This window comes from Tachysurus vachellii, chromosome 13 (genome assembly GCF_030014155.1).
Source record: "Tachysurus vachellii isolate PV-2020 chromosome 13, HZAU_Pvac_v1, whole genome shotgun sequence".
NCBI lineage: Eukaryota > Metazoa > Chordata > Actinopteri > Siluriformes > Bagridae > Tachysurus > Tachysurus vachellii.
In genome coordinates, this window is record NC_083472.1 from 21400678 (window position 1) to 21416669 (window position 15992).

Sequence of the window (15992 nt, forward strand, 5' to 3'; positions counted from 1 at the left end):
TTAATCAATCTGATCATCCTCCTAACCATTAATCTATACCACTGCCCATTAATCCATTTACCAGCAATTGAAGGGTAAGGGCCTTACTCAGGGTCCCATCAGTGGCAGCTTTGTGGCCCTGGGATTCAAACTTATGACCTTCAGATCAGTAGTCCAACACCTTTCCATTCATCTCTGTCCATCCATTTGTCCATCTTCCCCTTCATCAGTTTATCTTCCCATATCACTCAACCAATTCATCTATTCAAGCTGTGTCATGCAGGGAAACATCAACGTTCTTACCAGTGGTGTGTTATTAGCAAAGGTGTACAGGTCTTTCAAGTTAGTGTTGACGAGCCTCCTCATGGTCTTCAACTGAGAACTCAGGTTCTGATTGGCTGCATATGCACACAGAACCCCAGCACTGGGGGATAACAAAAAAAAAAGGAGAAAATGCCCTTAAAATCTTTCTACACACATATTTCTAGATAATTCATGAGAACACTGAAAGCAAAACACCCAGAAACAACTAACCAGTAGATGGCAGTACACACACACACACACACACACACACACACACACACACACACACACACACACACACACACACACACACACACACACACACACACACACACACACACACACACACACACACACACACACACACACACACACACACACATTACATCATTCCAAGTGAAATGGACAATAAATCACTGTAAAACTTTATAAAAAGATTATTAAACTAATATGCTAATATGTCCATACTGTTAAAACAGGTATCTTATGGTTTCTGTTGTATATAAAGGTTCTTGTTAATTTGCATGGAGTGCTACATTCTTTTGTGTCTCAAAAAGCAAATAACTTAAATCTTCATTGTTAAAAAAACAAACAAACAAAAAAAACAAACAGTATTATTCAGATTATTGATCAGATTCGAACACCTTCAATTGAACATCACCATGGATAGCAGCAGAAAATGCGGGTATGAAGGACAGCTGCGTTTTCATTGCCATGTGCTGGAATGAAAAAACACTTTACATGTTGAAAAGTGTGTCATTCTCACGAGTCAGGGGCTGCATTAGCAGAATGCTGGCTCTATAACAGGCTCCTTTGAAGTGAAATGGTTTAGAAAGAGCATTGACTCAAAAATGGCTTCCAAAACTTGGGGAGATTTAAACCAGAGATGTTAGAAACCAGGGGAATTCTGGTCACACTGTGAAATGAAATGGTCCATATCTGAGGTGTCATTGGTGCAAAATTAGATGCCTTCAGGGAAAACTGTAGACAGATATTGAAAGATAAAAATACACCATGCCTTTCTTATTGCGCGAGTTAAAAATCACTCCTGTTCTGATTCCTGTTTACACTAATGCTAGCAAGTGGCAAGGAAATCAACGCTGAGTCATTGAGTGAGTTCTGCTGACTAAATACTGTATGTCTTTTAAAGCATTGCTGTTGTATGGTGTCTAAGAGCTCTTCTCTGTTTTGATGATGATCTTAGTGAACCTCTAAGGGTCTTAGGACATTTTAGGACATTTTGACTGCAAGTATAAGATTATAAACCTCATTAGCATTAAGTCAATAACAATCCAAGAACTTGATTGAAGTGAAAGAATCACACCTGACTAGAAAAACGTCTTCAAGAATATTTTAACTGATATGTTAAACAAGGGGGGCACGGTGGCTTAGTGGTTAGCACGTTCGCCTCACACCACCAGGGTCGGGGTTTGATTCTCGCCTCCGCCTTGTGTGTGTGGAGTTTGCATGTTCTCCCCGTGCCTCGGGGGTTTCCTCCGGGTACTCCGGTTTCCTCCCCGGTCCAAAGACATGCATGGTAGGTTGATTGGCATCTCTGGAAAATTGTCCATAGTGTGTGAGTGAATGAGAGTGTGTGTGTGCCCTGTGATGGGTTGGCACTCCGTCCAGGGTGTATCCTGCCTTGATGCCCGATGATGCCCGATGAGGCTCCCCGTGACCCGAGGTAGTTCGGATAAGTGGTAGAAAATGAATGAATGAATGAATGAATGTTAAACGAGGTTAGAGAGTAGCCAAAATATAAACAATTCCACGTCGTCGTATTAGTCGAAAATATTTGTTTTCTCAAAGCAGAGACATATTATTGGCAGAAAAACATAGCTATGGTGACTCCAAATGGATTTTTCCTCCACACTGACACACATGAAGCTCCAATACAACCAGTTAAAAATATTGTATTGTGACTAATGCAGTATGATTTAGCATATTAGCATTTGTTTTGCCTTGAAGTATGACACAAAGGAACAGGACAAGACAAAAGTTTGAAAGTCCAGAGAAGATGATTCCTGTTTCCCCATCCTCCCTCTGAACCTCAAAGCTGAACTCCTAACCACAAAGAGGCTTTGTTATTCTCCCTCTCTCCCTCTTAATGTTTGCCCTCCTTCCTTTTCAGTAAATATGCTGGCCAGATGGGTCAGGAGATCAGAGATACAGTGGGAACAAAGCAGAACTAAAGATGATGAGAGTCTCTGAGACAATTCGATAGAAAAGCCAACACGTGAAGAAAAGCACCCGCTCAAGGAAAAGAGCTCACAATTCAAGCAGAGAAACTCGAGATTAATTTTCTGCCAGAAGCCATTTTGGAAAAACACCGCCACCCAGATGCGACAGTTCCAAAATAAATGTGCAAACAAGATTCGACACCTTATTACGACAATGTTGCCAGGGCAGGAGAAGAAATATTCGCTGTCATTTTTAGACATTAGCTAATTCTGTCTGAAGTGGGCATTACATAGCAAAAGAACATCAAATCTGAAATTGAACACACTTGGTGTGAAGCCTGGAGGGAATTGTGCAGTGTGTGTATTCAAGCATTTAAATTTCAGGCTAATCATTTTAGACCTTGCGCTCGTATGCTTAAGGGTCATTTCTTGCAAGGAGACTTGACTCTTTGTTTGTTGTCAATTTTACTAAATTAAACAGTTTTCTCTTTCTAAACAACAGATTTTGCACTCACCCGAGTCGCTAGCACTCTAGCTAGCCATTAATTATCTAAATGATAGCTTTTTTTAAAAGGTATATCGAAGTATTATATAATTTATACTAGCAAGCTTCTACCATTAGGCTAGATGTCATACTGTGAAAAACAGTAGTCATGTTTGTTCTATATCATGTTTTCAATTCAGTTGTTAGTCTTCTAGCGTAGGAAATATTGAAAAATAAAGATGTGGCAGGTTTTTTAGGCACAACGCGTTTTCTTTTTAATCTAAAAAAATTTGCTATACAAGTAGTTTGCTTAGCTACTCTCCATCAGTATGCATACGACTTTTGTAGTTTTCTTAGCCAAGTCTGATTGATAAACTTTGGGCTTAATCTAGCTAGCTAACTAGCAAGCTAGCTAATGTTAGGATATATCAGAATGGTGAACTGTTTTCTAGCTCGTTTTAGCCCTTTATTTTTTATAGCATTGGTTAGCTTTTAGTAAAAAAAAGGCATGGAACAAAGACTAAACATTTGATAAGTACTAGACGGAAGATGTATCGGGAATCACAAGCTTTAATAATTAAACCCTTCAAGTTTCAATGTTATTTGTCATTTACACTCACATGTGCCTCTGAGTTATCTCACCAGGATGCAACACATGCTGCTTCATTTGTGTTGGTACATTGCACAGGAAAATGTGGAGTGTGGTTGGTGGGCCTGAGGCTTGTGTTTCTGATACACAATGCCCTGCTGTATTCCCCCTACGTTCCCGCTACGTTCCTAGCTGCCTCACTGGGGGTTGTTTGAGCTCCAGTGGGGGTGAGAACCCCATTAAATGCCTTTCTAAACATGGGCTGACCCACCAGGTTTGGTTTCACCCAACAACGACTCTATTCCACATCCACTCGCTGACTTTGCTCTGGCCTGAGCTGCAGAGATGAAATTTGAGCAGAGTTCTCTGGCAAAACAGTCCAGAGTCTGATCGAGACAAAGACAGTCACTGTGATGGGATGTGGAGATGCACGGAAAGTGAAGAGTGAAGCGACTTTATCAGGAGGCACAATCTTTTTTGAAAAGCACACCTAATCCACTCCTAACCTTCAGTATTTAGCGAAAGATGTCAAATTAGCCAAGGACATTTCTTTTGATTTTATTGCAAATCAAGTTTTCGATATTTAAGTATGCTCCTGGGTGGGACTGAAATGAAGATTTAACAAAGAGCTTACAACTATTAACAACAGATGCCATCGTATTAAATACGATGGCATCTGTTGTTAATAGTTGTAAGCTCTTTGTTAAATCTTCATTTCAGTCCCACCCAGGAGCATACTTAAATATCGAAAACTTGATTTGCAATAAAATCAAAAGAAATGTCCTTGGCTAATTTGACATCTTTCGCTAAATACTGAAGGTTAGGAGTGGATTAGGTGTGCTTTTCAAAAAAGATTGTGCCTCCTGATAAAGTCGCTTCACTCTTCACTCTTTTTGTGAAGAGTGTGACTGTTTTTTTTTTTTAAAAAACAGTCACATGATTTTTTGTTGTGTTCTGTCTGATCCTGCAAGCATTAATGTTTCACTCCAGTTTCCAAATTACCCCAGCACCCTTGCCCTTGTGTGAGGAGAGAAAGTAGGCCATGGCAGCCTGGGAACTGAAGTGTAAGACAATCGTTTCTCTTTTCCATTCAGAAAATGAGGACACAACATTCTGGTCATATGGTTATTTCTCTCCTTCACGTCTGTAATTCACAAGTGCTAGAATATCCTTATATAATTCCGAGCAAAGGCCATTGCACATCACTGGACAATGCTAGCTAATGGATGTCTGATTTTTTTCAGCCTGAAAAATGCAGATTTTATGTAGAGAAATATCAGATCACAAACACAACTGAACCATGCAGAATGTCGCTCATGGACCTAATTTCTTATATTTGATGTCACATCGGTTAAAAAATGCTAAAAATAAAATCAGCCTTGCCTGAAGCCTCTGATCATTACTCTATCACATCTCTTCTCTTGTAGATGACAGCATCCGTGAGGAATGTGACTTTTGTTTTGCAAGCACTGAACAGTCATGTCTGCGTTCTATTTGGATCATATTATGATTTATTCAGTTGTATAACTGTTTCCTGCTATTTTTTTATTAAGAAAAAAAGAGAAAAAAGGGAAGTTCTCCTGCCGTTACTGCTGCTAATAGAGTATAAAAACGAGAGCACAGCCCAGATGAAAGGACACCCGTTGGGAGTAATGGACACAATAGACAGACACTAAGAATGATGAGCATTGTTCAGCAAACTAAACATCCAGCAACATTTTTTTTACACTGCAACACATGGTTTAAACCTCATGTTCTAACCCTCTAAAGCACCTCTCGATTCACTGCATGTCAGTAAGTGATCGTATTCCTGTAGCTTCTTGAAGCTAAGAGCTCATCCATGACTGAACTGCACTGTCAACAATGGCCTTTTGAGCTTCAGAGTGATCGTGCTGTAGCATTTTCAGTCAAGCTACTGAAAGACCAGCAGGTACTTGACATTCTTTCACCGTTGTCAAGTCTTTTTTTCACTCCGTGTAATTTAGCCCACTCCGGGTTGCCTCTCTGTCCCCGTCACTGTAATAGCTTCATTAGAACCGCTGTGCCGTGGTGCCTCCTGGCCCTGGAGATTTAATATGTGTGAGGTGACTGAGCCCCTGATCGCCAAGCAGCCAAGACTTGGCTATGGAATCTCTAATAAAGACGCAACCAAATAGAGCCATAAAGAACATCACGTTCAGTTTCCTGCTGTCGCCCTCAAGGCCTCTGTGTGTCCAGCCTTAAGGGCTACACTATTAATGTACTGAAAATCGGGATCAGTAGAAATGGTTCTTTCAATCTCGAGCTCAGTTGTAGTGCCATAAAGCTGTTCATCAGGAACGGATAACTCATGTCAGAGCATGGAAGTGTGCTTGTTGCTATGGCAAGTGAAACACTGCCACCATTATGAAACATCAACACTGTAGTGGTTTTGAACATTGTTGTTCAAACTTTTTAAGAAATGAATGTTATAATAGTAATGCAACAGCATTAGTTCTCTGACAACATTCGGTATAGGTGATTTAATTTAATAGAACATATAGCATTTCAATGCTGTATTGAACAGCTTTACTTGCTGTTAGGTTTAGGTGCACAATTTTGTGGTCATGAGATCATACATTGAGGTGATAAAAATAGAATGTGTGCTTGACATGTAAACTATTTTAGGTAGCTATGTGGGTAGGTTCGTTGGTAGGCAGGTATACAGAGAGCTGGGCGAGTGGCTAGATAGGTAGCACAGTGAATGGGAGGGTAAGTGGGAAGTTGGGTAACTTTATTTACTGTAAATTTGGGGTAGGTAGAAGGTAGGTAAGTGAGTAAGTGTTTGGAGCAGAGGCAGGTCATTGACATGAGTATAAAATTGTTTTTTACAAAACCACAGCTTTTGCATACAGCCAAAGCAAATAATAAGAGGATGTCTTTGTGTGATGTGCTATTACATTTTTGAGTATAACAATGTCTCCAAATACAATGAAGACATGATCTGCCAAGGGTGTAGAGAAAAAACTCTAGTGGACTGCAGAGAGCCCTGACCTCAACCACTGATCACGTCTACAATGAACAGGAACTCTAAATGAGTGGCTGAGCTCACTAATGCTCTTGTGAATGAATGATCACATTTCCCAGCAGCCAGGCTCCAAAATCTATTGAACAGCCTTCCCAGAAGAGTGGAAATTATTAAGAGCAAAGAAAAACAAAATCTAGGTTAATGGCAATAGTTCTGGAATAGACACATACAAGTGTGATGATTAGGTGTCCATCTACCATACAGTATATTGTCCTTTGTTATACTGTATACTGCAGAAGATATTGCACATTGAACTGATCTTGATTAAGTAACTGTCACTGTGATTTAACAGCTATTCGTTAGTGTACAGTTGCAAGGATAATCACATACTTACACACTCTTAACACTTACGTGATGATGAAGGTGGTGGTGAGCAAGAGCGTGGTAAGCAATCCTCTCTGACAGTCTGCATTTTTCCTTTGTCTCTGGTGCATCTCTCCTCCACAGTTATCGCAGCAGCGGCACATGCAGAAGAGCAATCCGATCAGCGGCACGAGCACGATGAAGAGAATCCCCATGACCGCACACACCACAAAGCCCAGCTCATAGTAACTCACCTGCACAATGTAACATTATTCTCCATGTTGACCAAGTTATGACCAGGATATAAACAGAAAACATTCTCTTTAAGTTGTCAGGAGATGTCAAAAGACATTCGAGACTTTTAAAAGTTGACAGATGTAAAGACGGCTATGGCTAAAAATTATCCTGCGTCTGAATAGCCATTGGTTTTGTTATTGTAAAAATCCCAATGTGAGGTTGATTTGACAGACATTTAATTGATGAGAACATTGTTGATTTTTTTTTTTTTTTTTTTTTTTTTTAGAAAAATTCAGTTCCATGATCATGTCCATGTACCTTTATTGTCAGTCACAGTAGCCTTTCACTACAGCTGTCAAAAGCTAAATGTCCCTTTAAAGCTAGTGATAAGAACTAATGAAAGGAACAGGAAAGGTTACTCATATAACAGGAAACATGATACACACCAACAAGAGACATCTGATATTATTTTAGAATAATCTTCTTATGGGTCTCTGTGTTTAAGTTCTTCCGTCTTATTGAATTATAAAAAGATCCAGCTCATCTCCAGCCATCTTCACGCCGAGTACGAAAACTACACTCTTGAAAACTACTTTCTAATCCTAGTTTGAAAACTACACACCCTTATTTTAAAAAACAAAATAAAATATATTGGAAGCTAGAAAAGAGTTCTCTCAACATGTGAAATGTAATAGCAGTATGATAATTAATTAAATTTAAATGACAAGAGCTAGCTGCTTAGCCATACAGCGTGAACAAGCTGATGGAAGCTCGCCAGGCTCCAGACAGGTTTCTTGGTCTGACTATTTTATGGGAATGTAAAACTAGATTAATGTTCGACAGACATTCACTTCTCATAGGCCAAGGTGTAGTAAATGAATTCATAGCAAATGGATGTTTTAAGCCCTGACTCACAGACATACATCACTGTAATGAACAAGAGAGACTATCCATCAATGTTTGGAAGACCACAAGCGACAGTCTTCAGTTCTCATTAGCATTACCAGGCTTGAGTTCAGTTATGAGGTTAACTGGTGAGAATTACCAAGAGAAGTACTGAACAAACTCAGTGAAGGATTGTACCATTACCTCTGAAATTCCCTGTAACTGAATAAGACGTGGACTTTTTTTAGGTTGCGGTATTAGAATGGCTGTGCTAAAAATAGCATACGCTTTCTCACAAAAGGTTTACAGACATGGAAATCCTGTGATCTCGATGATTACCTAAACATTTGGTTCAAGTGACTTTGGCTAAAGAAATTAATGTTAAATGGTTAATTGTTCCATTTAAAGGATTCATAGACGTAGAGAGTCTATGGACATGTTTGGGATATAATGCATTAGGACCGGGATGCCACAGGACTCAAGACGAATTCAAAAGCACTGTGCAAAAGCACGGCACTGTGCAGTGTGCTTACTTTGTGCATTCAATCTTCTTCATTTACTGCTTTATTCTAATCAGGGACATTGTGGTTTAAATAATTAGTTCAGTTATATGTAGAAAAACCATATCTAACTAAATTCATTAGAAAATATTAAAAGGTGGGTACAAACAAAAATAATAACCACAGGAGTGGGTGAGATTAGTCACGCTTTCTGTGGGAGCTGAAAAGCATTCAGTAATTCTGTATGGAGGCAGCATACACACAGAAATGTTAAGGAGTGGGAGAGCACAGTTTGAGTATCAGCAGGGAAGGAAAGATACGGTTCTGTGGAAATGGGAGAGCTTGGTACAGTAGGAGTCTCTGCTTAAGCAGGCATTTGCATTTATTATGTTTGTGTGTATATATGTGTATGTTGCATGTGTCTTGGCATTCACTGTGGATAGCAAAAAAAGATTTTCATTGCACAGGGAAACTTGTTTTCCTCACAGTGCATATGACAACAAGTGCTTTGAACTTAAACATTAAAATCATAGTACCTGAGAATACTGGCTGGTGCAGGCACAAACTGATATGGTAGCACTTTTAGCAGACCAAATTGTAGTTTCACAGACCACCAGGTACAATCAGCACTCACTATATGGCCAAAAGACTTGTGGTTACCTGACCATCACACCAGTGGTGGCGCAGTAATCCCTTTACTGGAACTGGCAATGGAAGTATCCTAAACATGTTCCAGCATGAAAATACCCTTGTGCACAAAGCAAGCTCCATGGTTAGCAAAGGTTAGAAAGGAAGAACTTCAGTGGCCTTCATAGCACCCTGACCTCAACCAAGTGAACAGCATAAAGATGGGCTGGAGTGCCAATTGTACCCCAGGTCTCCTAGTCAGACAGCAGTCTTGTGGCTGAATTGGCAAATCCCCACAGCAATAGTACAATATCTAGTGAAAAGCCTTCTCTGAAAAAAGGAGGTTATTATAACAGCATAGGGGGGATAAATATGGAATGGCAGGCTTAAAGCATAAATATTGGTGTCAGGTAACTTTTAGGTCTGGTAACTGTTAGCCGAATAGTGGCCATATAAGTAAGTGTGGTCAAGCATGGTCAGAGTATGACTGGGAGAGGGCAGACACGGTCAGAACTTCTACAGAACTTCTATAGTTAAAGTATCGGCAAGATTGTGCAGACAAGGTCAATGTATCTCTGGGATAAGTTGAGAGAAGGATAAAAAAAAGTTAACTACACAGCTGTACTATCTAGACATCACCACATTTGTGACACAACAGCATATATTCATGCTTCAATATATACAGAAAAGAAAAGGTCATAAGAGGGAAAAATCAGTGAGCTACAAGCAAATGGTGTAGTTTAAGGAAGAAAAGTGGTATTCTAATATCAGGGTGCAGGGTGATAAAGGACAACTGATGGGTGATAAGAGTGCTGGCTTCAGTGCACACTTTACCTGCAGTGTCAGAACAATGTTCTCTGGCTGGGGATAGCCAGATGATGAGAAGCATGCAGAAAAAGCAAAAAGAAAACGGGAAAAAGAGCACAAAAGATGGTCAGAAAAAAGCAACAGGTAGATAACAGGCAAACAAAGCACTTAAGAACCAGGATCAAGTTGTAATACTGTGCCAGCAATTTATTTGAATCTAAATAAAATCTAATTAAATCTGCACACTAGGTTCAAGAGAATTTGTAATATATAGAACTCCCCATTCTTAAGTGTTCCAAGGCAATGGGTATATAATCAAAGAAAATGAGTGAACATGGTTGCAGAGAAATCGTGTGGCACCTCTTACAGCTTGTAAAGACAAGACAAAATGGAGAGGTACAGACAAATCACACTGTTTCTTTCTAAATCAAGGGCTCTCTGCTACAAGGGGGTGAGAATGCTTACTAATGAAACAACTAATAGATCCTTCTTGTGCTTCCTGCCAAAAAACAATTACCTCTTGCAGCACAGTTGGTATAACGGGGATGAAAAACTCTCTCTTCGGATATTACTATTATTTAATGGACTGCCGAAGAGCTGACATGGGCAAGACAAAGTCTCTTAGCTCAACTACCTATAAAACACGCACTTACCTTCTGGTACTCAGACTTGATGGCTCCGAATTTGTCTTTTGCCACTTGGATGACGAGATCTGCAATGACAGGGGAGAACAGTGTTTGTTTTGATGCATAGAGGATTCACAGAGAATGAGAGCTGGCCAGATGCTTTGTGACTGTTTCAACAGCTTTAACAGCTGCGGAATCCATGTGAAGCTGCAGGATACACTTTTATTTAGAAAATGGGGGCTTACAGTGAAGTCAAAATGTTTTGGAATTGTTTCGTCTGAAAGCAGAAAGTAGGTTATTGCTTGGTGCCAGATAACTCAGTAACTATACATATTGGCAGTAGCATCATGGGAATTCATGACACAAAGCAGGAGATAGGAGTGAAAGGTTTTTACTTTCATACAAGTGGAAGCAGGCTATATCAGATATAGATCTTGTGGGACAAAGTAAAGTTATATTCATTACCATGGGAGAGTGTATTGAGCAATGCAAGTTGCTTGTGTGGTTCTGCACTTGTGAGGTGTATACAACATTCATTCAATTTCAGTAAATAATTTATTTTGGTCATAGTTTGGTCATATAAATCATGTTTATATGTTTGAAATTGAACCAACAAATTTGTGGACAGTTCAATCTTTCTGCAGGAGAAAATCAAAACTTCGGAGAGGAAAAGTAATTGGTCAAACATTCTCTGGGTGTAGATATGATTGGTCAAACTTTCTGCATAAATGGGTGGAAACATTTTGCGAAAGAAGATAGAGCTCATCCAACTTTTTCTGGAAGCAACTAGGACTGGGCAAGTTGTCTGTGGGATCAAACAGACTTGGTCAAATAGATGTGAATAGTGAGAGAGGATGGGATCATGTGGCCACAGGTTGATGAAAGTAGATTGGTGTAACTTTTTGTGGGAGCAAACAGGACAGATTAAACCTTTTGTGGGAGCTGGCAGGACTGGTCAAACTGCAGGAGCTGTAGTGAATGTGATTATTTAAACGTTTTGCTGGAGCAGGTACTGTACAATTGGTCGAAATATTCTTGGGAGCAGATCCGATTTGTCAAAATTTCTGCGGGAACAGATCTAATTGGTCAAAGGTTCTGTGGGTGTCGATGTGATCGGGCAAGCTTTTTGTAGAAATGGTTGAGGTTAGAAAAACTTTATGCAGGAGTTGATGGGATTAGTCAGATAGGAAGGTCTCAGTCATACTAAGACCCTCAGTCATTCCACATAGTACAGTGCAGTAGTTCATGTCATCCATGGAATCTGAGATAAATACAGTTATATAGTGATGTTATATAGTGATGCTTGCTCAATATAGTATATCGGAACTTATTCTAAATTAATCTTCATGACAGAGATATAAACAATGAATCCCTAACCCTAAGGTTGTGGGTTCGAGTCTTGAGCCGGCAATACCACGACTGAGGTGCCCTTGACCACTGCTCCGGGTGTGTGTTCACTGCTGTGTGTGTGCACTTTGGATCGGTTAAATGCAGAGAAGAATTCTGAGTATGGGATACCATACTTAGCTGTACGTCATGTCACTTTCACGAAGGCAACGAATGGTAATGTTCTATCACTGATTGTAAATCAAGGTCCAAATTGCTTGAAATGAATGCGCCTTGTGAAACGCATACTACAAAAAAAGTGATGTTTGTCGACAAAAAAGAACAGATATCTAGAAGGACCTGGGTGGAAAATATAGAGATAAACAACAGCAGTTTCCTCTCGATTTGGTGCAATGCAGGACTTTTCAGCTGAAACACTGAAGTGCTGCGGGAGGAAAAATGCTAATGCACAATGCTGCTAACAAGTGTGATACTGACAGCCACATGTTTTGTACTCCTACTCTTCTATTTTCTTTCTCAGTTCATTATTCAACTTCAGAACTGATGGAAAATGGGGGGGGGGGGGTCGTCTTCATAACTACACATGCCTACACATTTCAGCGAGAAAAATCTCTTTCTGCTTAAAGACAGAATCCATAAAAACATGTTTTTTCTCCATACAAAAGCTGTTAATCGTTTCATAATTAAAACACAATAATTACTACTCACATTAAATCTAAGATGTTGATCTGTTGCCACATTTCATCAGTCTTTACAAGGTGACATGAACTAAATGCAAGGCAATAACTTCAATCCTGCAGGAAGGTATTGCAACTTCTTTACATCATGAATAAAAAAGTGGTGACGTGAATATCAAGGCTTTTAGAGGAAGGATGGACACTCACACACTGAGCGCAGTACAGATGAATTTGTAAGTCTTTTTCCTGTGATAGAAGAATCAGTGAATTTCATTCATTCATTCATTCATTCATTCATCTTCTACCGCTTATCCGAACTTCCTCGGGTCACGGGGAGCCTGTGCCCATTTCAGGCGCCATCGGGCATCAAGGCAGGATACACCCTGGACGGAGTGCCAACCCATCGCAGGACACACACACACTCTCATTCACTCACGCACTCACACCAGTGAATTTCATCAGAAAACCAATTCAAAACGTATAAAAAAAATGAAAATTCTAATTTCAGTGATGTTCCAAACGAATACAGAATCAGTTCACTCTTCTTTCCTGCGTATTACTCATGAGTTTAAAATACGTCACAGATATCTTCTCTCCAACTTAAATCACTTCGGAACAGTTCCATGTTTTGATCAGTGAGGTCTATGAGCTAAAGTTGCTGGCTAGCCGGTTTCAAGTATACAGTAATTATATTTTAACCTTTTACCACAGCACTATTGAATTCTTAGCTTTTATTGGTCAAAAGGCGAGGATTCATTTTCTATTAGTGCTGCTCTGGCAGAAGTTCTAGAGGACAAACAAATCATAGGTTTAGGAGTGTGCTCGTTCTGACACATTATTGTTGCTATAGTAACAGGTCTTTTCACTGGGGCTTGTATGGTGGACATGGCACATAATCTAAAACTAATAATGGATTAAATATCGTCTCGTTAATAATGAAATGAATGATGTGTTGGATTACTTTTATTAAATATATTAAGTCAAAATATGCTCTCTCTATTTCTGTCTCTCTGTATGTGTGTGTGCTTTATGAAGAAGGTTGTGATATCCTGCACACCTCCATGACAGTGATTTGCAGGTGACTTGACAGGTATGTGTGCTAGAGAACTGCATGAGAATATGCGACAGCACTGCCATGTTGTGCCACTAAGCCCTACGGATCAGCATTAGGCTTAATGCAGCACCATGACGCTGTCTGCGCCTCTTCTACCCATTTTTATTTGAAGCATTTTAGAACAGCGAGACAACTTTTCAATTAATCCAGAGCAGCTGCACCATGTTTCAACTTCTTCATTATGTTTCATTACTCCAAACTTATCCTTATTTCAGTCACATTCCTTCATAATTGCGCTCATCCATCCTGTCTTACTCCTTCCCCCTACATCTTCCCAGCAGGCCTGTCATCTCTCACTAACACTGCTGCTATCAGGATGCAAAGGAAGAAAGAAAAAAAATGAGGGGGAGAGATAAGGAGGATTGTGCATTACACGATCTCCCCAGTGTAGCTGTAGAGGCTTGAATGCATTTCATTATATTATCATAATATCATGAGCTTGTCATTGATGTTGCACTTAACTGATGGAACAGATTGATGATTAGTAGGAGTATAAACATAAACCTTTCCTGTATCTGTCAGTCACAGTGAATACAGAGGTGTGGTCACTGTGTCTGAAAGTCTCAATAAAGCAGATTGGCTTCTGTTTGTCAGTCACAGTAAAGAAAACGTCTCTGTATTAGTCAGTACCAGTAAAGAAGGAGGTGTGGTGTCTGTGGCCTCTGTATCTGTCAGTACCAGTAAAGAAAGAGGTGTGGCTTTTGTCGATCCCAGATAGAAAAAAATTCTCTACTGTATATGTCAGTCCTGGAAAAAAAAGAAAGCGTGGCAAATGTGTCGGTCTTAATAAAGAAAGAGGTGTGGTCAATGTGTCCGGATGTGTCAAAAAAGAAAGAGGTGTGGCCTCAATATCTATCAGTACCAGTGAAGGAGGTGTGGCATCCGTGTCATTCTCAGTAAGATGGAGGTTTGGCCTTTCTGTCTATCAGTATCACTGTAAAGTAGGAAGTGTGGCCTCTGTAACTGTATGTACTAATAAAGAAGGAGTCGTGTCCTCTGTCAGTCCCAGAAAGCAAATGTGTGGCCTCTGTATGTCAGTCCTGAAAAAGGAGGAGGCGTGACCTGTGTCTGAGTCTCTCAGGTTCATTGGACAAGATAATTGGAAAAGCAACCCCCTACCCAGACATCACTATTAAATCTTTACAGAATTCTCAGGCGCAAACAAATCTTTATACTGTATGATAATTTGACAACAATACCCAAGCTTCAGCAACAGATTTTTAACAGATGTGAACATCACCCCCTGCGTTTACACAGTCCTATGTTCTCTCGTTAAAATGTAGAATTAAATCTAGGAATTAATCATAAGTCTCTTCACTATTTATTTTAGACTATTTATTTCAGTTTTATGTACTGTACCTTAATGTTCTCTCAATTTACAAACTCATTCTGTTATGTATAAATATATGTAATTATTTGTACAGTCCCTGTACCATATCTTGTGACTTACTTATTTATTATTCAGAGCTTATTTGAAGAATGTACTAAGAATACAAAACAGCAAACGAGAAAAAAATGGGTCAAATTGGAAAGTAAAGTTCATCAGCGAGGGAAGGAGGTGAACGATCTTTCCATCGTTACACACTCAAGGACAGTGAGTCAGCAACCTTTAAGCGCATCCGCTAAAATTTACTAAGTAAAAAAATGTAATTGTTTTCAAAAGTTTTCATTTACATCTCAAGAATCAGTTCCAAACAAGATCTGCAGTAGCTGCGGTTTGATCATAAGCAGAATGGACAGTTTAGAAGATGTGGATGAATTTTCAATAGCAGCGGCTCTGAAAGACCTGAGATTTCATCCCCAGCTGAGTCTCTACTGTGTCAATGTGGCTGTTCGAATATATCCCTGTTTCTATAGTAACAGCTCACTTTTACAGCAGACACTCTGCATAATCCAAGTCTAATAATAAAAGGACCAAAAATATGCAATATGTAGTGTGATTCAACCAAGAAAAAAAAGGTTATTCACTGATGAACTCTTTTGTTTAGAGATTTTTTTTGGAAGGAGTCTCCAGTGTCAGTCGGAGGAAAAATTGTACGTTTTCAGGACAGAGGGCTTTGAGCTTTGTAGGATTTCAGTAAAATGCCAGTACAGCATCTGTAACATATTTTTTTGTCTTAATAACATCTACAGGATGCACTGAATGCACGGTTTACAGCAGCTATATCACAAGTAATACATAAAAGTTGTTTGACTGAACAAGGAACGCAACAATAAACCTAATAAATAAGGTTTTATACGCAAAATTTTTAATATCACCCTGTTCATTATTTGTCTCTTGTTTCTTC

The 15992-nt window shown here is 39.5% G+C and overlaps 1 protein-coding gene across 9 annotated transcripts in view; it reads right to left on the reverse strand.

Annotated features, from left to right (window-relative positions):
• The window catches only part of prom1a (prominin 1a), a 56371-nt gene that overhangs the window by 22597 nt on the left and 17782 nt on the right, over nt 1-15992 (reverse strand). For 5 of the 9 annotated variants that reach the window (XM_060884597.1, XM_060884596.1, XM_060884602.1 and 2 more), the window contains exons 2-5: nt 10594-10652; nt 9968-9994; nt 6933-7138; nt 283-403 (exon numbers count right to left, since the gene is read on the reverse strand). In XM_060884597.1, coding sequence (XP_060740580.1) covers nt 283-403; nt 6933-7138; nt 9968-9994; nt 10594-10652 — 413 coding nt within the window. Of the gene's footprint in view, nt 1-282; nt 404-6932; nt 7139-9967; nt 9995-10593; nt 10653-12621; nt 12682-15992 lie in introns of those variants that run through there. The other 4 variants (XM_060884598.1, XM_060884601.1, XM_060884603.1 and 1 more) reach the window with 2 other exon arrangements.